Source organism: Sus scrofa, chromosome 1, assembly GCF_000003025.6.
Source record: "Sus scrofa isolate TJ Tabasco breed Duroc chromosome 1, Sscrofa11.1, whole genome shotgun sequence".
NCBI classification, from domain to species: Eukaryota; Metazoa; Chordata; class Mammalia; order Artiodactyla; family Suidae; genus Sus; species Sus scrofa.
In genome coordinates, this window is record NC_010443.5 from 119,337,870 (window position 1) to 119,362,722 (window position 24,853).

Consider the following 24,853-nt stretch of genomic DNA (forward strand, 5'->3'; position numbering starts at 1 on the left):
TGAGGTTCTCTTCTTTGGGTCTCTCCATGTGACTTTTCCTTCCATGTGAGTGGGTTCTATATTGCAAGGGCAAAAGATGTCAGACCTGTTAGGACTGGGCCCAGAACTGGCACAGTGTCAATTCTGCTACTGTCACAGCAAATTACAAGGCTATTCTAGATTCAGGAGAGGAGAACAGATTCTATCTCTTAATAGGAGGAAAGAATCCTTAGGAGGAATTGTTGGTGGCCATCTTTGGAGACTACCACAAAGTTGGACTTTGAAGATTTCAAAATCACAGCTTCTGAGCCCCTAGTGGATATGAAGGTTTTAGGATTGCATCGTCTTTGTCTTCATGGAAGTACTCACCCCCACAAGTCAGAGAGAAGTGTACTTATAGACTGTCTATTTTAATATTTTAATTAAATATTTAATATTTTAATAACACCACTTGAGCATCTCCTACATGGGAAGGGGAAAGCCAGGACAAAAGGGTGTGTTTGCTGCAAATTATTCTGTTTTAAACCAAAAGAGGCCTCTTGTTGGTAGTTTTGATTGAGCACATTACATTTTTAAACTAAAAAACTCTTATATTATTTACCTTATATTTTACTAATAATGGTTTTTGTCAGGGTGTCTATTCTTTTTGCGTTTTCTCCAGATTCTTACAGATTTGAGGGGGCGGGGGCAGTAACCTTTTTGTCTCACTTGCTTTCTGTCAAGACTTTTCTCAAGTTAAGAAAAATGAACCTTTCCACAGAAAAGAAACTCATGGACTTCGAGACCAGACTTGTGGTTGCCAAGAGGGAGTGGGAGGGAATGGGATGGATCGGAATTTGGGGTTAATAGATGCAAATTATTGCATTTGGAATGGATAAGCAATGAGATCCTGCTATAAAGCACAGGGAACTATATCTACTAACTTGTGATGGAACATGATGGAGGATAATGGGAGAAAAAGTATATATATATATGTATGACTGGGTCACTTTGCTATAAGTAGAAATTTGACAGAACATCCCAAATCAACTGTAACGGAAAAAATAAAAATCATTAAAAAAAGAGATAGATGAGAGCAGGGTTTAAGACATTTTTCATCTTTTTTTGAATTATGAAATATGCCTTGTGTTCCAGAAATCACAATACTGTTTAGTGTCCATCACATGCCCTGACCACCAGCAGTAGGTCGTGTACCGGAAGTCTTATCTCAATAATGAGGAAAACTGTTGACTGAACAAGTCATGCTTGTTCCTTGTGACTAAGTGCATGCGTCTGAAATGTGGCTGGTTGTGGCTGGTTTTGGTTAGGAGTTCTGTCTTTACCATGTGGCAGACAACACTAACTCTCCTTGGGACCGAGTCCATAAGCTTAGCCTCAGTCTGTCTGTGCCTTATCTGTGGAAGTTTTTTTTTTTTTTTTTTGTCTTTTTGCTATTTTTTTGGGGCCGCTCCCGCGGCATATGGAGGTTCCCAGCATAGATGTCTAATCGGAGCTGTAGCCACCAGCCTATGCCAGAGCCACAGCAACGCGGGATCCCAGCCGCGTCTGCAACCTACACCACAGCTCACAGCAACGCCCAGGGATCGAACCCGCAATCTCATGGTTCCTAGTTGGATTCGTTAACCACTGCGCCACGACGGGAACTGCTTATCTGTGGAAGTTTTAATGCTGTTATATTACTTTATGGTCATGTTTTGAAGATAAATGAGTTAATTTTTTATAAAACACTTGCAATAGTGTTTGATACATAGTAAGTGTTCAATAAATAAAGTTTTTCTCTCTAATAAACAGGCTTCCTGTGACCACCCTACAATTCTGAGTGGGTGTGGTCAGGATCAGAAAGGTGGAAATCTATATAGCTGGTAATAGAAAAATAGAGATTATCAGAAATGAGGTTGGGCAGGAGAGACATATCAGACTAAGACTATGACTGTGCTTTATACTTTTTTAAAAAAATCTTTTTGGGGTAAAGTTCCCAAGCTAGGGGTTGAATTGGAGCTGCAGCTGCCAGCCTATGCCACAGCCACAGCAACACCAGATCTGAGCCATGTCTGCGTCCTACACTACAGCTCATGGTAATACCAGATCCTTAACCCACTGAACAGGGCCAGGGATCAAACCCATGTCCTCATGGATACTAGTTGAGTTTGTTACCGCTGAAACACAATGGGAACTCCAGTGTTTTATACTTCTAATTACTTAAGACTTCCAGGTTTGCATTTCTTCCTGCAACTACCTCTGTAAAGGCCAAGCTTACAAATTGCCCCTTACAAACTAAAGGAAAACATTCAACTCCCATGTGTAGTATTCCCAAGTAGCTCTTTAAGAATCCAGTGTCAGGGGAGTTCCTGTCGTGGTGCAGTGGTTAACAAATCTGACTAGGAACCATGAGGTTGCGGGTTCGGTCTCTGCCCTTGCGGTGGGTTAAGGATCCGGCTTTGCCGTGAGCTGTGGTGTAGGTTGCAGACGCGTCTCAGATCCTGCATTGCTGTGGCTCTGGCGTAGGCCAATGGCTACAGCTCCAATTTGACCCCTAGCCAGAGAACCTCCATATGCCGGGGGAGCGGCCCAAAGAAATAGCAAAAAGACAAAAAAAAAAAAAAGAATCCAGTGTCAGGAAAATAATAGAATCACTCATATTTATGAATTAATTTTTAAAAAAATTAAAGTAGATAGACTGTTTTGTAACACAGAATTTCAACCTCAGTCATGTGATAACAGCAAAATTTGATTTAAGGAAGGGAAAAAAAAAAGAATTAACATCTCTCCAGTTTTGCCAGACCTGTGATTTGTTGTTCACAAGTCGCAATGGCACATCCATCGCTCTTTCTCTCTGGAGAATCCACCTGCCAGCTCTGCTTGCTTTGCAGCTCTCCCTTACTTCCAGCATCTTCATGGTCTGGGGTTATATATTTTTGGAACCATTGCTTCTCCCTGCTGTGTCACACAGCTTTCCTGGTCATTGACTAATTACCCCAGTTCTGCTCTTGAGCTTCTGCTCTTGAGCTTCCTTACACCTATCAAATCCAATGAGTGTCACCATAACTTTCTAAGCTATAGTTAGCAATAATTAAAGACTGATTGCCAGGCCTGTTATAGTAATCTTGTGAATAAGTTCTGTTTTCCTCCTGATTTTCCTCAAATCAAGGACTGTCGTTATTTTTTAGATCAGTTTTAATACTTTACTTTCTTGGAGAAGCCCTGAATGACAAAGTCCTTACCAGGGGAGGAGGGAAAGCAAAACAAAACCCCAGATACCTCTCTGAGCCCGATGGCCCAATCTTCCTTCTTGCTCATGTGATTTAGAGAGAACAGTATCTCTCTAATTATACGTGTCATTAGGGATGAGAATGGGCACCATTTGGAGGACTCTTAAATAATTACTAGTCATTGTTATGCCTCAAACAATTTTCCAATTGTCAGATGGTACATTTTTGTGTTCTTCCATCTCCTGTTTTAATATTCCTGTCTGCAGAATTTTGTTCTTGTCTATAGCAGTTAACTAATCTTTATGTAGAATAAGCTGATATCTAAAGAATTACCCCTCCCTATTTTATTATTTATTTATTTTGGCTTTTTAGGGCCGCATCCGCGGCACATGGAGGTTCCCAGGCTAGGGGTCCAATCTGAGCTAACCACTGGCCTACACCAGAGCCACAGCAATGCAGAATCTGAGCCACATCTGTGAACTACACCACAGCTCACAGCAATGCCAGATCTTTAACCCATCGAGTGAGGCCAGTGGTCAAACCTGCGTCCTCATGGATGCTAGTCGGGTTCATTAACTGCTGAGCCACTATAGGAATTCCCTTCTCCCTCTTTTAATAAGAGATTCCTTTTCAACAAAAATGTCCCATCAAGGCTAACAGGAATGATTCCCAAATGATGACATTTTAGGTACAATGAATGAAATACTATGTTCAATCATAGGATGAAGGCTTATTTTAGAGCATGAAAAAAGGATTAAATAGTTAACAGTTTCAGGGACACATATCATTAATAAATAACAAACATTAAAATACATAAGATGGAATGCTAAAATATAAGTATTTATGGGATGTATAGAAATGAGTTTTTATATGAATGAAATTTAGCAGTAATTTCGTGTTCAGTTCTTTTCTACTAAGTTAGGACAGAGTGTTATCTCTGTTCTGCTAAGTTAGGACATACTTTATGGTAAAGATCATATACCTAAACTTTTTATTAATCTGAGCATTATAAAAATGGACAGTTAGAAAAAGTCTAGATCTAATTAGTTTGTAGATAAATGCCCCACTTCTTAGTTTAGTTGATTCTTCTTAGATGTTTTTTTAAGAATTGAGTTAATACTGAACTAGACACTCTTAAGGATTCACAAAAGACCAAAAATTGCCAATGAATATAAAAATTATTCAACCTCAAAGGTATGTAAATTAAAACAATAATGAAATACAACTATTGGTCTATCAGCTGAGCCAATTTTTAATTTATTTTTTAAAAAATTTTAATTATAATTGATATAGTTAATTTCTGCCAATTCCTGATATACAGCAAAGTGACCTGGTTTTGTATATATATGTATATATATATACATTCTTTTTCTCATATTATCCTTCATCGTGGTCCATCACAAGTGATCAGATATAGTTCCTTGGGCTATACAGCAGAATCTCATTGCTTATCCATGCCAAATGCAATAGTTTGCATCTACTAACCCCAATCTCCCAGTCCCTCCCACTCCCTTCCCTTCCCTCTTGGCAACCACAAGTCTGTTCTTCATGTCCATGATTTTGTTTCTTTTCAGTAGATAGGTTTGTTTGTGTCATGTATTAGATTCCAGATATAAGTGATATCATATGGTGTTTGTCTTCTCCTTCTGACTTACTTCACCTAGTATGAGAATCTCTAGTTGCATCCATGTTGTGGCAAATGCCATTATTTTGTTCTTTTTTATGGCTGAGTAGTATTCCATTGTGTATATGTACTCTATCTTCTTAATCCATTTATCTGTCATTGGACATTTAGGTTGTTTCCATGTCTTGACTATTGTGAATAGTGCTGCAAGGAACAGAGGGGTGCATGTATCTTTTTCAGTGAATGCTGGATTGTATGGTAGTTCTATGTATGTTGGATTGCTGGATTGTATGGTAGTTCTATATATGTTGTTTTCTGAGGTTCCTCCATGCTGTTTTCCATAGTGGTTGTACCAATTTACATTCCCACCAATAGAATAGGAGGATTCCCTTTTCTCCACACCCTCTCTAACATTTGTTTTTTGTATACTTACTTAATAATGATGGCCATTCTGACTGGTAGTTTTGATTTGCATTTCTCTAATAAGTAGTAAAGCTTTTTTTTTTTTAAGACTGCCCCATGGCATCTGGATTTCCCAGGCCAGGGATCAGATCTGAGCTACAGTTACAACCTAAGCTGCAGATATGGCAATGCTGGATCCTTAACCCACTGTGCTGGGCTGGGGATTGAACCTGCATCCCAGTGCTCCCAAGATACTTTCAATCCTGTTGTGCCACAGCAGGAACTCCCACTAAGCTTTTTTTAAAAAAATTTTTCAAGGATATAGTTGATTTTTACAATATTATATTAGCTTCAGGTTTATAGCAAAGTAAATCATCTATACATATACATATATCCACTCTTTTTCCCCCAATATAAGTTTATCATAGAACATTGAGTACACCTCCCTGTACTATTTAGTAGGTCCTTGTTAGTTATCTGTTCCATATGTAGTAGTGTGTATGTGCCAGTCCCATCCTCCCATTTTTGTTTAGCTTTAATTCGTATGTCTTTATACTATCACTGTGATTCTGTTTTTAGAACTTTTTCATGTACCTTTAAGTGCTACTAGGTCATCTTTTGGTTTATTAAGGGCAATGTATATTTTGGTTTTTTAGTTTTCTCTCTGATCTCAACATATTTATTCTAGCATTTCACCTTTTCAAAAATGATTTTTCCTATTTATGAAAGTAGTGCATGTTCATCGTAAACTATTTATTTATTTGTTTATTGTCTCTTTAGGGCTGCACTTGCGGCATATGGAGGTTCTGAGGTTAGAGGTCAAGTAGGAGCTGTAGCCACTGGCCTACACCACAGCTCATGGCAACACCTTATCCTTACCCACTGAGTGAGGCCAGGGATTGAACCTACATCCTCATGGATGCTAGTTGGGTTCGTTAACCACTGAGCCAGGACAGGAACTCCTGTAAATAATTTAAATATAGAAATGTATTAAGTAGGAAATGCAACTTTCCCATGGTACCGCCCATTCCCTAAGATGGCCTTGGTGGCCTTTTAGATTTTCATGTGCCATGTACTTGGTGTATTTAAAAGTCATATGTATTGGGGTTTTTTTTAAACAAAAATAAGATCATAATATAGATACTATCCTGCAACTTATGTGTTTCACTTAATACTTTTACCTAGAACATGTTTATCTACTCATGTAGAGCCACTTCATTCTTTTTAACAGCTACAAAATATTTCATAGTTTGGCTATATCATAATTTATTTAAGTAACTCTCCTATTGACTGACATTAGGGTTCTTTTCAGTGTTTTTGCAGTTACAAAAAATACTGCATTGAACATCTTTTCCCATATGTTTTTGTGTAGTTGTGTAAGTATTTCTGTAGGATTAATTCTTAAACATAGATTTCTAGTTTAAGGATATACACACTTAAATATTACCCAGCTGCCTCAGGGATTCTCAAGCCCATGTGTCACCTCAGCTTGGTTAAATCAGAATTTCAAGCGGGACAGGTGAGGTCTAGGCAGCTGTATATTTTCAGGCTATCCATAAATAATCATTATAATGTGTAGCTAGGGTTGAGAACCACATGCCAGCTAATCTGACAGTCTGACTTGGGTTGACATGCCAGTGGATGGAAGTAGCTTCATATACTGGCCCAACTATGGTATTCTTGGTTCTCTTTCACAAGGACTATCTGGAGGCAAGACCATAACCTCAAAAAGTAAGTTCATATGGCAAATCCACGCTCTTTGGCAGGATACAGTGATAGGTAAAGTTTTGAGGTCAGGACAGTGGTTTTTTTTTGTTGTTGTTGTTGTTGTTGTTGTTTGTTGTTGTTGTTGTTGTTGTTGTTGCTATTTCTTGGGCCGCTCCCTCAGCATATGGAGGTTCCCAGGCTAGGGGTCAAATTGGAGCTGTAGCCACCGGCCTACGCCAGAGCCACAGCAACGCGGGATCCGAGCCGCGTCTGCAACCTACACCACAGCTCATGGCAACGCCGGATCGTTAACCCACTGAGCAAGGGCAGGGACCGAACCCGCAACCTCATGGTTCCTAGTCGGATTCGTTAACCACTGCGCCATGACGGGAACTCCAGGACAGTGTTTTAATGTTCCTCAGATTATACTGTTTAAGCAGGCAACTTTTACGCTTGTTCACAGAACTAGTTTTGGTAGTTGACATTTAATTCTTAGTAAAAAAAATAATCGTGTTCTATAAAGTGAGATTGTATTTTAAATTCTCTATTCTTCTGTGGCATCTTGAAGGGGCAGTTACCAACCTGTATAATCTCTGATCCTCCATTTCTTCATTTTGTTCAATAGGGATAATAATAGTAGCTACCTTGAGAGTGGTACTGTGATGATTATATGGGATTGATGACATATGGGGGTATCTGGCATATGAGAGATGAAAATTAATTTGATCTACTATTAAAAAATAAATAAATAAATAAATTTTAATAAGAGCAGCTAACTTGTCCTTTTATTTATTTATTTATTGGTTTTTATTTTTTTATTTTATTTTATTTTTTTAGGGCTGTACCCACAGCATATGGAAGTTCCCGGGCTAAGGGTTGAATTGGAGCTACAGCTCACAGCTTATGGCACAACCACAGCAACTCAGGATCCAAGCTGCGTCTGAGACATACATCACAGCTCATGGCAACACTGGAATCTGACCCACTGAGCGAGGCCAGGAAACAAACCTGAATTCCTCATGGATACTAGTTGGGTTCTTTAACTGCTGAGCCATGACGGGAACTCCTAACTTGTCCTTTTTAAGGACCTATTCATACTTCCACCAGTATCATATACGACACTGTTCCTAAAACATGGCCTTATTAATCTTTTCAGTTTTGCCACTTTGATAAGGGAAAAGTAGTACCTCAGTGTTGTTTAATTTGCATTTCTCCATTTACTAGCTGGTTGGACATGTTCTGTATTATCTGGCCATTTATATTTCTCCTATGTTTGCCTATTTTTCTGTTGCTCTGTTAATTTTTCTCATTGGCCTGTATATCTTCTGAGTTGTTTGACCGTCTTATGTTTTCCGGAGTTTAGGAGCCAAGTGAGAAGAAGGTGCCTCTGGATATGTCATTGTTCCTGAAGCTCCAGAAGCGCGTCACAGAGCTGGAGCAGGAGAAGCAGGTGATGCAGGATGAGCTGGACCGAAAGGAGGAGCAGGTGCTCCGAAGTAAGGCAAAGGTGCGTGATGTTTTCCCCTTCGAGGACCATGGAAGACTGAACTTGGAGACTGGAACTGTATATCCAGTGCTGTAGACTATTCTTTAATGGGAAGTCAACCCAGAAGTGCTTTAACCAGACAGCATTTGGTTCAATTTGTGAGGGCTAAACTCTCAGCACTGTTTTTTGCGGAGCAAGGAAATATTCAAAGAACAAAAATGTGACAATTAAAATATAACTACTTATTTATAAAGTTTTTAACTTTGTGTTTTTCCCTAGGAAGAAGAAAGACCACAGATTAGAGGGGCAGAACTAGAATATGAGTCACTCAAGGTAAGGGGAAGTTTCTACCCACGACTTTGAAGGTATTGTTTTGGCAAGAAACCCACTCAGAGCATCTTTTTCTCAGAGGACATCCTTAAGGCCCTAGCTTAAGCCTTCTTCAGACATTACTTCTGGCCTTGTATTGTTTCCTTTTAAACATTCTCATGTAAGCTATAGTTCAGTCTAAGCAGAAGCAGGAGCAGTAGCTGCCCCTGGAGGCTGTAGAAGGTAATAAAGGGCGTGGATCCTGGTGTCAGACTGTGTGGATTCAAGCACTAGATCCCCCACTCTGTGGCTGTATGCAAGTTATATATCCTTTCTGTGCCTCAGTTTTCTCATCTGTAAAATAGGGATAATCATAATATTTGTTATAGAGAACTTTCATAAGGATTATATGAAACAATTCCTGTAAATTGCTTAGAACAGTGCCCAGCACATAGTAAGTACCCAGCAGATATTGGTTGTTCTCATTATCTTCATCATTTTAAAATACAGACACTTTGTATATCAGTTTTAACTTTTAACAACAATCCTGAAAGTAAGCCTTTTAATTCTCATTTTATAGGTGAAGAAATTGACACTAAGAAGTATAGGTAACTTCCCCAAGATGACTCTACTAGAAACTGATAGGAACAGAATATGAATATCTCTGGCTCCAAACCCCTTGCTCTAACCATCAAAGCCACTGACACTGCATGTTTGTAGAGATAGACAGCTAGGTATTAGTCTGCAGAGTAGAAACATACTCTGACATATTTGTAAAAAATAGCTGGAGGAAGGGGGATGGAGGTGAAGAATGGTGTGTCTTACTAGTCAGGGAGGAGCTGCCCTGTGTGCCCAGGGCATTCGAACATGGGGAGAGGCACCAGTTAGGAGCATTATTAGTTCCTGAAATACAAAGCATGTTGTCTAACACAAGAAATGAAGCTTAAGGGAAAAAAAAAAAGATCCCATCCCTTGATTTGGAGCAGAATGGGCCCCACCTGCCCCTTCCTTTGCTTTCCAAATCAAAGCTTTGAGCCCCTTGAAGTCTGAGCTATCAAGCTGTCAGCTATCAAGTCATCTCCAGCTTCAAAAGTTTCCTAGGTTATTATTTTTATTTATTAGTCTTAAATCTATTTTTCTCAGGTCCATTCTGCTTATATCAAAAAATTTTTTGGGGATGTTCCCGTCGTGGCGCAGTGGTTAACGAATCCGACTAGGAACCATGGGGTTGCGGGTTCTGTCCCTGCCCTTGCTCAGTGGGTTGATGATCCGGCGTTGCCGTGAGCTGTGATGTAGGTTGCAGACACGGCTCAGATCCTGCATTGCTGTGGCTCTGGCGTGGGCCGGTGGCTGCAGCTCTGATTAGACCCCTAGCCTGGGAACCTCCATATGCCGTGGAAGCGGCCCAAGAAATGGCAAAAAAAGACAAAAAATAAAAAATAAAATAAAATAAAAAATTTTGCTTTTTTCTGCTGTTGCAAATTATAGTCTAGAATAGCTGGAAAATTATGTTAAGATTTATGATTATAACCAAACAAAGCTGAAGTTTAAAAAATCCACAAAAAGGAATTCCCATCATGGCGCAGTGGAAACAAATCCAACTAGGAACCATGGGGTTGCCAGTTCGATCCCTGGCCTCGCTCAGTGGGTTAAGGATCCGGCATTGCTGTGAGCTGTGGTGTAGGTCGCAGATGAGGCTGTGATCTGGCGTTGCTGTGGCTGTGGTGTAGGCTGGTAGCTACAGCTCCAATTAGACCCCTAGCCTGGGAACCTCCATATGCCTCATGTGCGGCCCTAAAAAAGGGGACAGAAGATTAAAAAAATATATTTTTTTAAAATAAAAATAAAAATAAATCCAGAAAAATAGCATAAGGAAACTCATTATTTTAAAGCTTTTATATATATTTGAGAATTCCTGGTGTTTTTCTAAACTGTCAGGACGTTTTATTTTGTTTTCAGTAATATTACTTCAGGTCTAGTCCTGAGATATTATTTCCTAATACTGTGATTTGGAATGTAATTTACTCACATCCTCTATGGAGCATTATTAGTTCCTGATAAGACTGTATCCTCTATGGATTTGCCATTTCCCATGGTCCAGAGCTGCTGATTAGTGCTTCCTTTCCAAGCTGTATGGCATCTAGGTTTATACAGACAATGCCTATCTTCTACTCTGCCGAAACCGACAGTTCTTCGATCAGTTCCCTCCCCTGACAGTAGCTGAAATGCTTCCACCAATGTTTAATAAACATTTGATTACTAATACCTTGTATTTACCTTACAATTTGAGAAGTTCTTCTCATGCCATGCCTTATTTAGTCATTGTCATAACTTCTAAGATAAGTTTTTTGTCCCCCCCCCTTTTTTAATGACTGCACCCTCACCATATAGAAGTTCCCTGGCCAGGGATTGAATCCAAGCCTCAGCTGAGGCAACACCAGATCCTCTAGCTCACTGCGCCAGGCCAGGAATAGAACCAGCACCTCTGCAGAGACCCAAGCCACTGCAGTTGGATTCTTAACCCACTACACCATAGCAAGAACTCCTGTTTCTTTTTTTTTTTTTCTTTTTGCACCTGCACCTGCAGCATATGTACGTTCCCAATCCAGGGGTCAAATTGGAGCTGCATCTGAGACCTACACCACAGCTTACAGCAATGCTGAGTTCTTAACCCACTGAGCGAGGCCGGGGATTGAACCCGCCCCCTCACAGAGACAGCCTGAGTCCTTAACCTACTGAGCCACAAGAGGAACTCCTCCTGTTTCCTTTTTAATGATGAATAAACTAGAGCTTAGAGTAGGTAAGAGATTTACTATCAATTGGTAAAGTCTAATCTTAGATCCAGATCTCGAGACAATTTTCTAAACACTCTAGGTTCCTATCATTATTTGTTTGAAAAGTAATTTTTACCAAAAAAACATAGTATTTGCTTTTAAAATACCCCAAAGGACCCTTTTACCCTTTCTAAGTTATGCCATGAATAAATCTTTTGCTTCTCCAGTGAAAATACTACTTGGGTAATATTTATGTTTGTGGAAAAAGAAAAGGCTGGCAGCAAAGAGTCATCTCTGCTATTCTTTTTTTTTTTTTTTTTCCGTGGCATGCAGTGGCCTGATGTGGTATCTCAATTCCCAAGACCTGGGATTGAACCTAGGCTACAACAGTGAAAGCCCCAAGTCTTAACCACCAGACCACCAGGGAACTCCCATCTCTGTTATTCTTGCTCTCCAGTGACTTTTATCCTCTTTGTCTAGAAGACCAAATCGTGATATGAGCCATATAAGACAAGAATCAGATGGGATGGGATGGGACAGGCTGGAGGAATGAGGGTAGCAATCTGATCTCCAGATCTTCTCCTTCTGTCTGCCCCACACAAGGTGGACATTCTTTATAGTGTATTAAAAAAAAAAAAATGAAGCTCAGATCACAAAGTGTCTAAGTATTAGCTCAGTGTTTCTAAAAATCTGGTCCCTAGACCATTTGCATCAACATCACCTGGTAATTTGATGGAAATGCAGATTTATGGGCCTCACACGAAACCTGTTGAATCAGAAACCCTTGGGGTGGGGCCAAGCAGTTTGTCCTCCAAGTGATTGTGATGCACACTAAAGTTTGGGAAATACTACATCAGAGCTTAGGTATCAAAGTAAAGACATTTGTGTTTTCTCTTGTAGAAATGAGCAATAAAAATCTGATTACCAGTTGGTCAGAGACTGGGGATAGGAAGGAACATTCATTTTCACATGAAAATGGATTAATTCATGAAAGAGTTATATATTCATAAACTAGAAAAAATACTTCAAATAGTCTTACTATGTAACATGTTGAAAGCCTTACACGGTGCTACAAACCTAAGATTGCTTCTCTGGAAGAAACAGTATATTGTTTTATCTTTATATGGAAGTATCTTCCATTCTCATAAAGCCTTAATGCCATGTGTTAAGTAAATCAGCATGGTGCTTTTTTTAAAATTTTATTAAAGCATAATTGATTTACAATGTTGGGCCAATATCTGCTATACAGAGCATGGTGTTCTTAAATGCCTGTCTGCTTCATTATTTTCCAACCAGTATCTTGTGACGTATGTATTTTAGTGTCAGTAAATAGAGTTTAGTGTCAGAACTTTCTTCTCTCTTCCTATTGCCATTGTTTGAGCATAGTGTAGAAAGGTTATCACTGATGGGTGACTTGAGGAAGGCTGGTAGTATGTGAAAGTATGGAGCTGGTACAGGATGTATATGTCCATCTAAACGGCTGGAGGCCAAAGTGGCCCATCCTCTCCTCCCAAGGCTTCTGCCAGCTGCTTCACATGCATGCCACACAGGAAAGAAGTTTCAAAAATGCATCATTTCTTCCTATCAAAATACTGAAGAGGGAGTTCCCATCGTGGCTCAGGGGAAACGAATCTGACTATAATCCCTGAGGACACAGGTTTCATCTCTGGCCTCGATCAGTGGATTAGGGATCTGGCGTTGCTGTGAGCTGTGGTGTAGGTCACAGACAGAGCTTGGATCCTGAGTTGCTGTGGCTTTGTCATAGTCTGGCAGCTGCAGCTCTGATTCGACCCCTAGCCTGGGAACCTCCATATGCCATGGGTGCAGACCTCAAAAGACAAAAAAACAAAATAAAACAAAACACACTAAAGAGAATTTTCTTAGTTTAAATAGGTATTTTTACTAGAAGTTAAAAGCCTGAAATTTCAGTGGACTTTCCCTTCTGCTTTATAAAGGAAATAAGAGCAGGGATCTACCATCTGAACCCTTTGTTGGAAATAACCAGATCAACTGGACCCTCATACTTGCCCTTATTATTTCCCCATAAAGAAAGCCTGGGCTTCTTAAGACTGGGCTAAAGCTCACCTCTTGGGACTCAGCAATCTCTCCAGGCCTATAACACATCATGGGCAGGCCTGGAATAAATTCGATTCTGGAATTTGGGTTGATGAAGCAGACTACCATTTAGCTTGCTCAATTCCATTTGGTGTTGACTTTAATTTGTAGGACGGAGTTCCCAGGAACCAGGGGAGCTATTCACTAGGGTAGCTCTGGCAGTCTTTTCCTACAGAATTCTTCTACTGTCTTGGGGAAAGATAAGTATCCCAGTGTAAAGTTGAGGATGACAGTTACGAGCTATTCTTTGTCTCTTGATACAGCGTCAGGAACTAGAATCAGAAAACAAAAAGCTGAAAAATGAACTGAATGAGTTACGCAAGGCTCTTAGTGAGAAAAGTGCCCCAGAGATGACTGCTCCAGGTGCACCAGCCTATCGTGTCCTCATGGAGCAGCTAACCTCTGTGAGCGAGGAGCTTGACGTCCGCAAGGAGGAAGTCCTCATCTTGAGGTCTCAGCTGGTGAGCCAGAAAGAGGCCATCCAACCCAAGGTATGTGTGAGCAGGTGGCTGTGGTGGGTGTTTGGGGACTGGCCTCTTTCTTCCTATCCTTTCCATCTAATTTATAAGGAAGGAAACACTCAAGAGCATTTTTAGTCTAATTGTGGATATCGTTATTTTTTTTTTAAAAAATCTCAATGTTGTTTTACAACCAGTTGGTGTGAGCAAAAAGCAAGTGAAATCCCAAGTATTCTTCAAAGTTTCACCTCTCATTCATGATTAAAGGGCTTTTTGACATTAATCTTTTTGTAGTAATCTGGATACAATAAATTTTGATCAAAAATAAAATACTATTAAGTACAAAAACCCATCAACTGTCTTGCCGTGGGAAGGTATTAAATGCAATTTTTTAAATTATTTGTTGAAAATTGCCTGTTTAACTGGAAATGTAGCACATTGAAAAGGTTAGACATGAGATCACTGAATAGAAGAGACATGAAGATGATTTCCACGCATTTCAGGGAGTTCTGTTTAATGGGGGAGTTTTTCCAGCTGCGAGGGACTGTGCCTAGTGATTCCACAGGAGGGATCCATACTGGAGGATGTAGATGGCCCTTTAAAAGTCCTTCTCTGCCCTCAGGTAACCTGAGCTCTAACTGCCATGTGTTAGTGAGAACTGGGCCTCTTTGTCATTTGACTTCAGAGGAAATTGAGTAATCATCTTAAAACCTGGTCTGTGTTGCTGCCTATGTTCATGCAGCAAAACATACTAAGAATTAGGCAACCAGGTATCCCAACCATGTGACATGCCACATAAAAAAATGACTAGAAGTCAGACAGAGAAACATACCATGTGGTTTCACTTATATGTGAAATCTGAAAAACAAATAGGAACAGACAAGTAGATAAGAGAGAAGAAACTAATGGTTGTCAGAGAGGAGGAGGGATGGGGGGTTGAGTGAAATAGGTGAAGTAGATTAAGAGGTACAAACTTCCAGTTATAAAATAAAGAATGTAATGTAAAATATAGGAAAAATAGTCAATAATATTTTAATAACTGTATTGTGATAGATGGTAACTAGACTTATCCTGGTTATCATTTCATATTGTTATAAAAATAGCAAATCACTATTTTGTACTAGCAAAGCTAATATAATATTTTATATCAATGTAATTCAGTTTTTAAAAGCCTATATTATGGATGGGATGTCTGCAAGATCTGAGCACACTTCTCTTAGTTCTGCATGTGGTTAAGATATCGAACCTGGCACATAACATCTGTATTTGATAACGACAACTTACATCTAGGATTGGCCTCCACTAACAAGGCTCCCCTCTGCATGCTAGCTGGAGCAGAGTCCAAAATGACGATTCCTTTCTCTGATTCCCTGTGACTAACCAGCATTCCAACAAGAAACTTTAGTAAAAGTTAACAGAAAGAAAAAGAACAATGAACCAAGGGGCATAAAAACAATCCAGCTAACAGAGCACGTAGTTCTGGTATCACATGCTCTCCCCTACCCAGCTTACATATTGCATGTGCTGGCTTCCCTCCAGCCCCTAGTGGGCTGGCCCTGTCTAACCCAGTCCCTGCTCTCAAAGCTCCCAGCCTTCACATTAGCATCAGTTCATTCTTCCCTAGGAAAATTACCCAGGACACTGACTAAGACCTTTCAAACCCAGGGCTATTTGTCACACTCTGTTTCTAGTCAAGAGATGTATCATTTCATGCCTTTGCAGGGCAGTGGTGAGTGACACCCTGTGAGCCTGGTCATAGCCCAGCCCAGCCAATCTAGTTTTCCTGTTCCACCTGCACAACTTTTCTGGGAGGCTTCACTTGGACAGTTGACCTCCTGTCATGGCATCACTGTAACTCTCACAGACCTAAGATGGGAATCTCACCCAAATACATTAACAGGAAGGTCATTTTCTCATATCCTCACAAATACTTTATAATTAGAAAAATCAGAACAACTCAAAAAGAATTTTAAGAGCCTGTCCCTGAGAATTGAGTTGCCATTGTGTTTATATATGTGTTTATGTCCACCTCATGCCAGTTCCATGGACACTAATTGAGATACAGATTTAGTTTAGGAGAAACAAGTCATGGTTGTTTTCACAGTTAGCATTTGTCTGTTTTGATGGGGACTCATTGATGGAATTTATTTATGGATCTAAGGTTTGTCATTTTCTCCATTTGTTTTTTGTGCTTGCTGACTTATGATTTTCAGGATGACAAGGTAATTATAATTTTTTAAAGTTTTTAGTAAATACTTCTATTTAATCCTAATTTTCAGTTTGTAAGTATCCCTCAATATATGCAATTGATGTCTGGCCACCAAGCTGATTTTTATATTTGCAGATTAATTTCCATCTGACCCCTTCCTGTCTGAGAAGTCAGTGGGAAAATAATGGAAGTCATAGGCTCTGGTCTGGGTCATACAGAGGCCTCTGTGACTTTCATTCTTTGTCAGCTCTGTGGCTCACAGTGGTGGTGGTGGTGGTGGGCCATCCACAGGCCGGGGACGGAAGCCCTTCACTGGGAGCACACTCAGAAGCACAGGCTCTCCCATGCTCGCCTTTCTACCAGCTGTGGGTTTGCTGGCCAAGGGTGAGGAGGAACCTGGGAAGCTGAACACACCCTTCCTGGGAAGGGTGGGATTTTCCTGCATGGCACAACCTTTTCAGAACTTCTGGTCACTGTGTTGGTGGGGACACTTTGAGCAGTGAGTCAGGCTTCCCAGTGCTGACAGTCAAGCCTGACCCCATGCCAACCACTACTTAGCCAAGGGAGGCTGGATAAGGGAAGAACTGGCTACTTTCTACCATCTTTCCTTTGGATTAGTTCATTAGATCAGGTTACCCAAAAGTTCAAAACCACATCATGTAGATCTTCAGATGTCAGAAGTTTTTTGTTTGTTCGTTTGTTTGTTTTTTTACAGCCACACCTGCAGCACGTGAAAGTTCCTGGGCTAGGGGTCAAATAAGAGCTGCAGCTGCTGGCTACACCACAGCCACAGCAATGTGGTATTTGAGCTGATCTGTGGCCTACACCACTGTTTGTGGCAACGTCGGATCCTTAACCCACTGAGCAAGGCCAGGGATCAAACCAGCATCCTCACAGACACTATATCGAGTTCCTAATATGCTGAGCCACAATGGAAATTCCCAGATGTCAGAGGATTAATATAGTATTGTTTAATATAGAAACTGATTCTTTGAGTTATCACTTAAAAATCTAAGTATGGCCCTTTAGAGAAGAGAGGATTTTCTGCCTTTAAATAAAAGAGAAAAAAGAAATTTTCTATGAAATCTGTACTAAAATATTTATAAAACATAGCTAAAATATTTATAAAGATGCTATATGTGGCTTTTATGAGATTTTTAAAATTCAGTAAAATATAAGCTCTTGTTAATATAGCTTTTATTAGAGTATATTTGACCTTCTTTAAGTGTGCGTTTATAAGCTCACAAAAGGATAGCATTAGAATAAAAGTGGGATTTAAAAAAAAATTTTTTTTATAAACACTGGAATTCAAAAGCAAGTATCTGTAGGCTTCTAGCTGGCATTAAAGTTATCTTGGTCTCTAAGATTATGGCTTGAAGTGTGTTCTATTACCTCCACTCACTGTGAGAACTGGCTTTAGAGCAAATATTGACTAAAGGATCAAACTTATACTATTTAGACCAATGAAAAGACTCGGGTTCTGAAGTGTATTACTCTCTAGAGGCTATAGAGCGATTGTTCTTATTGTATCTATTCTTGCCCCAGTTCAAGAGAGATAGAGTGGCCAAGTAGAAGCAAGATTTTGAAATTACATTGGTTGTCAGATAGATTAGACCAAAATGGAAAAAATAAAAAAATAAAAATGGTAGCAGAAAAATACTTTCTATGCAAAATTGTTAATCATTCTGATCTGCCAGGTGTTTATTTCAAAAGCTTATGTTCCACATTATACTGTAACAGAGGAAAAAGAATTGAGCAACAGCACATGGTAGATATTTCCAAGGAGCTAAATCCTTCCCATTTATGTATAACTAAAGATGTAAGGAAAGAAACTTTTAATTTTGCTAAAACATGATCTGAACACCACTTATTTTAGACTGAGTTTTTAATGGAAAAATGAGCTTTATGTCAAACTTTTCATATTTACTAGAGCATTTGTTTTGTTATAACTGGTCTGGAAGTAGAAGAAAGAACAGCTTATACAATCCATTGAATACGTGCTTGGTGTTCTTGTTCTTGTTATTGTTATAATGCTGTTTATATTTTTATATTTAAATATATATGTATACAGCATTAGAATAATAACTAGGCAAGGACACTGAAAATATATGTATATATATATATTTCACATAGTGTAAAACACACATGGCCTGTCAATGATTTTTATTTACTCTAGAATCACACTGCCTTTGTAGTGTAGAGTGTTTGAGATTCTCGCAAAAGGCACTAAAGGTGCCCCTTTTCTTAAGTGCCTGTGTCTAAGGGCAGACCCTTGGTGGGACACATAGAAACCCCTGTTTTGGAGAAAAGTAAAATGTTACATTTGGTCCAAAGCTTCTTAGTTACCTCTTAATGTGAAAATGTGTCTTTTCCTCCTTCAGAATACAATGACAGATTCCACAATACTTTTAGAAGACGTACAAAAAATGAAAGATAAAGGCGAAATAGCACAAGCATATATAGGTTTGAAAGAAACAAACAGGTAGGTATCTTTCTTTTATTCATTTTGGTTTAATCCCAGGGATCATTCATCTTCAAGCCAGCTGCTTGTAGACTAAGTCCAAGTGTTTATATGCATTGCTTTATTAGACATCCGCTAATCAAAGGGAATCCAAAGTTTCCAATATATTCCCAATTAAAATTGCATTTGTAATGTAAGGTAACATTATTGATGAGAGTTGGAAAGGAAAATGTTCTTTACATCTGTATTTCTGTATATTTAGGGTCTTAGCCTTGAGATACTGCCTAGAGTAGAAAACCGGTTGCTCACTGTTGGACTGTATTAAGTCATCACTCTCATTTGTTATTCAGGATGGTTATTTGTGAAGGTTTGTAGGGGCAGCTGCAGCTTTCAGTAATGAACATTTAGTGTGAAGAGAAGTGATAAAGTAGCTGGCCATCATTGTTGGCCATGTAATTCTAGAAGGGTACCATGACTTCTAGAATGGGACCCAGATTTTTTTTTTTTTTTTGGCCATGGTGTGCAATGGCTTGGTGTGGAATCTCAGTTCCCGTACTGGAAATTGAACCAGGGGCCACAGGGGTAAAAGCGCTGAGTCCTTACCAATATCCCAGGGACTATTTGAGACTGCATTTTTGTTACATTTCCTAAGTTGTTCTGAGAAAATCTTAACTCTGGTTTCATCTCATTTACTCTAAACATGAATGAATTTGTAGATGGCACTTAGTTCAGTTTTAAGAGCCTTGGGTAGACTGACTGAAGGATTTGTGCAGTCACTGAATGACTGAACTTTCCCCAAAGTTTTCCCTATAGCTAAGATCATCACAGCACAAAGGCTCACTTCTGGAATTCCTTAGCCTTCCTATCATTCCTGCTTCCCAACAGAGCCTTCATGGTATAGAACTGTGAACTTAAAAGACTACATGCTTAAAAAAACATGGCCAGTGATGACAGCAGAGGTTATCAGTGCACATCCAGGCCTCCTGATATATGATATCAGGATTGGTAAACAGAAACTAAAGAATAATTGCCATGCAAAATGGGAGGTACTTATTACTTTCTTTTATGCGCAAGAGTGGAGAATACTTATAAAAGTATTTGCTTAAACTTAAAATTTAACTTATGAATGGAAATTATAAGCATATCTTATATCTAAGAATGTGTTAATTTAGAAAGAGCTGTATTACATTGTCCATCCATTCACTCAGCTATTCAATCACCAGATAGGTATTGCACGCTTGTTTCATCCCAGGCTCCATGCACACACTGGAAGTGTACCAGCGAGCAAGGTGAATGCAGTCCTTCCTTTCACAGAGTTTATAAAAGGCTGTTGTGGACACAGCCAAGAGAATTTGGAATTCCTTCCAATAACAATGAAAGCTATTGAAAGATTTTAAGTAGGAAAATGATATGATGAGATTGGAATTTTATATTAGAGAATAGATTGTAATGAAACAAGATGGAAAGCATAAAGACCAGTTAAGAGGTTATTACCATAATTGGATGACTGATTATAGTGACTTTGACTTAGTTGGTGACCGTTGGTATTGAGAGAACTGGGACAGTTTGAAAGATACATAAGATGAAGTGAGTAGCCTTGCAGTTAATGTGCTGTTTGGTTGAGGGATGGTGAGTTATGAAGGGTGACTTTGCAGTGTCTGCTATGGATATTTGATTGGATATAGTGATGTGGGAAAGTGCAGGGAATGATCAAGTAGAATTATAGGCATTTAATTTGAGGAGTTAGGAAGATATCCAAGGAGAGAGAGTCATTAGGCAGTTGAAAATATAGATCTGTAACAGGAGAGATGTGTGGACTGAAATATAAATACTGAAATCATCAGCATATGATAATATACTTGAGACCATACAAATAGCTGCACCCTCCAGGGAGAGATGGTGATGGAAAATAGAAGCATATTCTCTGAAATTTGTTTAATGTAAACATCATATCAACAACAAAAATGTAGTAGGAGTAAGAACTTGACCTCTGGAGTTAGATAGCCCAGGCCTCCACTACTTACCAACCATGTCATCTCCATTTGTGTCTTACTTCTAAGCTTCAGTGCCGTCTTCTGCAATGTGGCAAATGATATTTATTAGGTTACTAAGAGAATTTATTAGGTTACTAAGAGAATGCATAGGAAGGATGTAGAATAATGTCTGACACTTGGCAAATGCTCAAAAATACTATTTTTATACCCTAGGTAGTAAAAACCTGTAATCACCATTGTCACACCTCTAATATAAAAGCAATTTCCCCCAGCTATTAAAATTAATTTTTGATGTAAAAAATTTTTTTAAATTGCTTCTTAAAAAATGAGAACTTAGGACATATTCTTTTTTTTTTTTTGTCTTTTTAGGGCCACACCCGTGGCATAATGGAGGTTCCCAGGCTAGGAGTCTAATTGGAGCTGTTGCTGCCGGCCTACACCACAGCCACAGCAATGCCAGATCTGAGCCGCGTCTGTGACCTACACCACAGCTCATGGCAGCCCCTGATGTTTAACCCTCTGAGCGATGCCAGGGATTGAACCCACGTCCCCATGGAGACTAGTCAGATTCGTTTCCACTGAGCCACGATGGGAACACCTCTTTTAAAATTTTTTTAAACAATTTTAAAAATAAAAAAATCAGATTTTATTAAGCCAAAACAAATTCCTACTCAAAAGATCTAAAACTTCATTTTTGAAATGAATTATTAGATTGCCACATGACTGTTGCAGTGGGTCTTCATTCTATATGTGTGTGGCTATTGGGGTTAGTCTCTGTAACATAATATGTGACCCAGACAATCACTCTGCTAGCTGAACAAAATGTTAAAAACAGAAACCTCTTTCTTACGTTTTTGGTCACTTATTATTTTGGAGGAAAAGTAGATCTAGATCCTTGATTATTTTGTTTTAATTTCTACCCGTTTATATGTGGTGTTACATGTTACCCATTTAAAGAAAAATTAACCAAAAATAATTTTGTGGTAATGTCTTAAAGTCATCTGTGATTAATAAAAAGTCTTACTGCCTTAGTAAAATATTGAAATACCATGTGCTACTCTTGACCATCATCATCTCATTACCATCCTGTATCCCTTTGTGTTTTGCATTGTTGTTCCTTTTGCATGGAAGATCACCTGCTATGGATTGCCATGAATTGAATGAGGATGGAGAGCTGTGGCTGGTTTATGAAGGGTTAAAACAAGCCAACAGGTTATATTTGTCTCAAAATGAATGGAATGTTATTAATTCATTGTTTTTCTTACTAACAGTGGCCTCCTAACTTTAACTTCTATATTTCTTTTATTAATTATCTTCCTGGGTAAATTTCAATAAAACTTAGAACATCATGCCAAACACCTTCTTTAAAATCTTCTCCACTAAGGGATGCTGTTAAAGCTGAAATGGGTTGATGATGAATAGAGGACTTAATGCCCATAACTGGGATGCTGTCTAGAGTTCCCTTCAGGCACTAAAATTTGTGAATATTTCATGAGTGGTGGAGGAAAACCCAAACCTTTTAACTAAAGCCCAGACTACAGTGGGAGAGATTAGTACCTATTATTTAGCAGTTTCTTGTTGGAATAATGATCAATCTAAAGGATATATGTGCCTGGGCAGTGTGGCTACATTTTAATTCATTATAATCATGCTGCCTAACAGCACTGTTAAGTACATGATTTGGCATTCTCTGTGGTTATTGTGAAATTCAAATTTGTGAAACCAAGAGGGTTTCCTGCATTGCTGCAGTTCAAAGTAATTACCCAAACTCAACATGTTAAATATGTTCAGGGGAAAGCAAAAAAAAAAAATTGAAATGGCAACTCCTTTTTAACAGATACTCATCTGCTATAGTGATATTTGCTTCTTAAAAATCTCATAAAAATACCATTTTAGTGATTACATTTTTAAAATATTTAATACCTAAAGGGGCTTCCTACTTATTATGCTTTGTTCTAATTACAACCATTGTCATTAACTTAGTGCTGTTATCAGTTCAAATCCTTTTGAAATTTTATAATCACTAAAAATACTTCAGTCTGCTATTAACTGTATGCTTACAATGGCATCATTTTTTTCCTCAGAGTTCCCCAGTGGTGCAGGGGGTTGAGGGGCCCATCTTGCCACTGCAGTGACTTGGGTCACTACTATGGCTCGGATTCAGTCCCTGGCCTGAGGGAGCTTCCACATGCTACAGGCATGGCCAAAAAAAAAAGTATATATATATATATATATATATGTGTGTGTGTATATATATATATGTATGTATGTATGTATGTATGTATTTTTGGCCCAGCACTTGGTAACTAAGGGGACTAGAATAAAAGAATATCTTTCATTCTGCATGTTAGTTAATTCCTATCCATAACTTGGCCTGGTCTTTGGAAAAGGGGGTGAATGTAGAAGTGGAGGTGCCTGGTAAAGGGAGGATGTCAGTTAGTTCTGGTATTCTGCTGCCGGTATCCTAGTATACTCATGGCACAGCTGACATGTATGTTGACTCAGAGAAGCAGTAGCCACTTTGTTGGTCCTACTGATATTGATGTTCTAAAACCATGTCTGTTACTGATAAGGAAGTTTATGGGGAAAGAGAAGATACCAAATTTAAAATATATATGCAAAATTTCACAACTATCTGTCTGGATGAGTAAATCTGTATTTCAGAGTAGCACTCCAGCCTTTCTGACCTTCAGAGATAAAGTAGGAAGTAAAAATGGGACTCTGGTCACACCCTCTGCCTGGAATTAGTAAAGCTGAAAATCTTCAAGGCATATCTAATAAGTCTGGGCAATTGTAATCTTGCCCTCCTGAGTGCAGTTATTTTGTGGGAAAGGTACTATCTTTGCTACTTAAATGCTGGTTTGTAAATGTGGTATGCCAAGTTAAAGCTATGTCTTTTAATTGATTGTTTTACTTACATTTCCTATGAACCTTTCAAACTAAAACTCTCCTGTTTTCTCAGGCTTTTAAGAACTGTACATTCATAGCAGGGCCCACAATTTGGAAGGACACAAATGTGAGAGCATTCATTTCCATTTCCAGCTCTTGTTTGAGTTTCTAGACTTTAATCAGTCAGAAGCTACACAGCCACTCCTCCCCACTTTTCCTGCCTTTGCAAGTGAGCATGAAGCCTCTCACCGACCAGGCAGGGACTTGCTTGTCACCTCCCTTTCCTACCCCTGTGGCTTCACTGCAGGCTCCTGGAATCCCAGTTACAGTCGCAGAAGAGGAGCCACGAGAATGAGGCCGAAGCCCTCCGAGGGGAGATCCAGAGCCTGAAGGAGGAGAACAACCGGCAGCAGCAACTGCTGGCCCAGAACCTGCAGCTGCCCCCTGAGGCCCGCATCGAGGCCAGCCTGCAGCATGAGATCACCCGGCTCACCAACGAGAACCTGGTAAGGGAAGTGCCTGGGCTACGGTCCTCAGCAGGCGCCAGCCCATCCCTTTCTTTCTGTTTGAACAAAACATCTTTTGGCTGGGAAATACTCATTGCCCTGCCCTTGTAACCCTCCTCATCTAGCAGGGACAGAGGGAAATCTGATTCTGTGGTAGGAGTGAAAAAGGCAGGTCCTCAGGATGTTTCTCACTGAAGGGTCTAGCCCATCTAAACATCACAGCTCTCACTTGGAGGATCTGGAAGATGTCACCTGACTGTGTGCTAGGCTTTTGGTACTTCTGAGAACTCAGCTGACCCACTTCCTCCCCTTCAGCTGCAGATCCTCTGCCATTCGAGGAGGTCGTGTGGTTATCACAACAGAGACTGGGGACATGGTTTGTTGACCGCTGGTTTCCAAGCATCACCAAGACCACCCCACCCTCCATCTCTAGCAGACTGCGGGGTTAGAGTTATTTTCAGGGAAGGCGGTTGGCAGAACCATCATCATGGGGCTGTAGATTGACCTTGGGTGGAGCTCCCAGGTCAGGGAGGAGAGATGTCAGGATTCAAGTTTATATATTCTTGATTCTTCTGAACCGAACTTTGGTAGTGAATGAGGAGATTTTTGTCTTGCCAGATTCTGAATGCTGGCACAGAGTCAACACAGCGTCCAGGTTTTCTCTTTCTTTGCTACTCTTTTTAACCTTTCTTTTGCAGAAAATATTTTCTAAAATTTTTCTTTCTTAGTCA

General features: G+C 39.5%; 1 protein-coding gene across 8 annotated transcripts in view; it reads left to right on the forward strand.

Moving 5' to 3' along the window:
- MYO5A (myosin VA) overlaps positions 1 to 24,853 on the forward strand; it is a 232,841-nt gene that overhangs the window by 172,119 nt on the left and 35,869 nt on the right. For 2 of the 8 annotated variants that reach the window (XM_001926768.7, XM_013992980.2), the window contains exons 26-32: positions 8,285 to 8,428; positions 8,687 to 8,740; positions 13,869 to 14,096; positions 16,277 to 16,285; positions 18,654 to 18,754; positions 21,859 to 21,939; positions 23,924 to 24,122. In XM_001926768.7, the coding sequence (XP_001926803.5) occupies positions 8,285 to 8,428; positions 8,687 to 8,740; positions 13,869 to 14,096; positions 16,277 to 16,285; positions 18,654 to 18,754; positions 21,859 to 21,939; positions 23,924 to 24,122 (816 nt within the window). The remainder of the gene's footprint in view (positions 1 to 8,284; positions 8,429 to 8,686; positions 8,741 to 13,868; positions 14,097 to 16,276; positions 16,286 to 18,653; positions 18,755 to 21,858; positions 21,940 to 23,923; positions 24,123 to 24,853) is intronic. The other 6 variants (XM_005659595.3, XM_013992981.2, XM_013992979.2 and 3 more) reach the window with 3 other exon arrangements.